At 66.2% G+C, this 260-nt stretch overlaps 1 protein-coding gene across 1 annotated transcript in view; it reads right to left on the reverse strand.

Moving 5' to 3' along the window:
* Positions 1–260, reverse strand: part of WFDC1 (WAP four-disulfide core domain 1) — a gene marked incomplete at its 5' end in the record, with an annotated part of 14,970 nt that extends 14,710 nt beyond the window's left edge. Inside the window, one exon of the mRNA XM_018572440.1 lies at positions 50–260. Coding sequence (XP_018427942.1) covers positions 50–260 — 211 coding nt within the window. The remainder of the gene's footprint in view (positions 1–49) is intronic.

Below are 260 nucleotides of genomic sequence, written 5' to 3' on the forward strand. Positions count from 1 at the left end.
CCCCCCCTGCCCATCCTATGCGGGGTGCCTGTGGGGGTCGCCCTCATACCTGGGGGGGGCTGAACGGACTCCAGGCAGGCGTAGATACATCCATTGAAGCAGCAGCGCTTGTGTCTCTCGCACTCGGAGTCGGATCGGCAGCTCAGCACCTCGCAGGCCCGGTCTGGGAGGGTCTGCGGTGGCGGGGGGCAGCGGTCGTTCTTCTGGTAGTTGGTGTTATGGGGGTGCAGCGGGTACTCATAGTCCTGCGGGGGAGGAGG

The sequence above is a fragment of the Nanorana parkeri genome, unplaced genomic scaffold, assembly GCF_000935625.1.
Source record: "Nanorana parkeri isolate BGI_ZX_2015 unplaced genomic scaffold, ASM93562v1 scaffold2031, whole genome shotgun sequence".
Lineage (NCBI taxonomy): Eukaryota > Metazoa > Chordata > Amphibia > Anura > Dicroglossidae > Nanorana > Nanorana parkeri.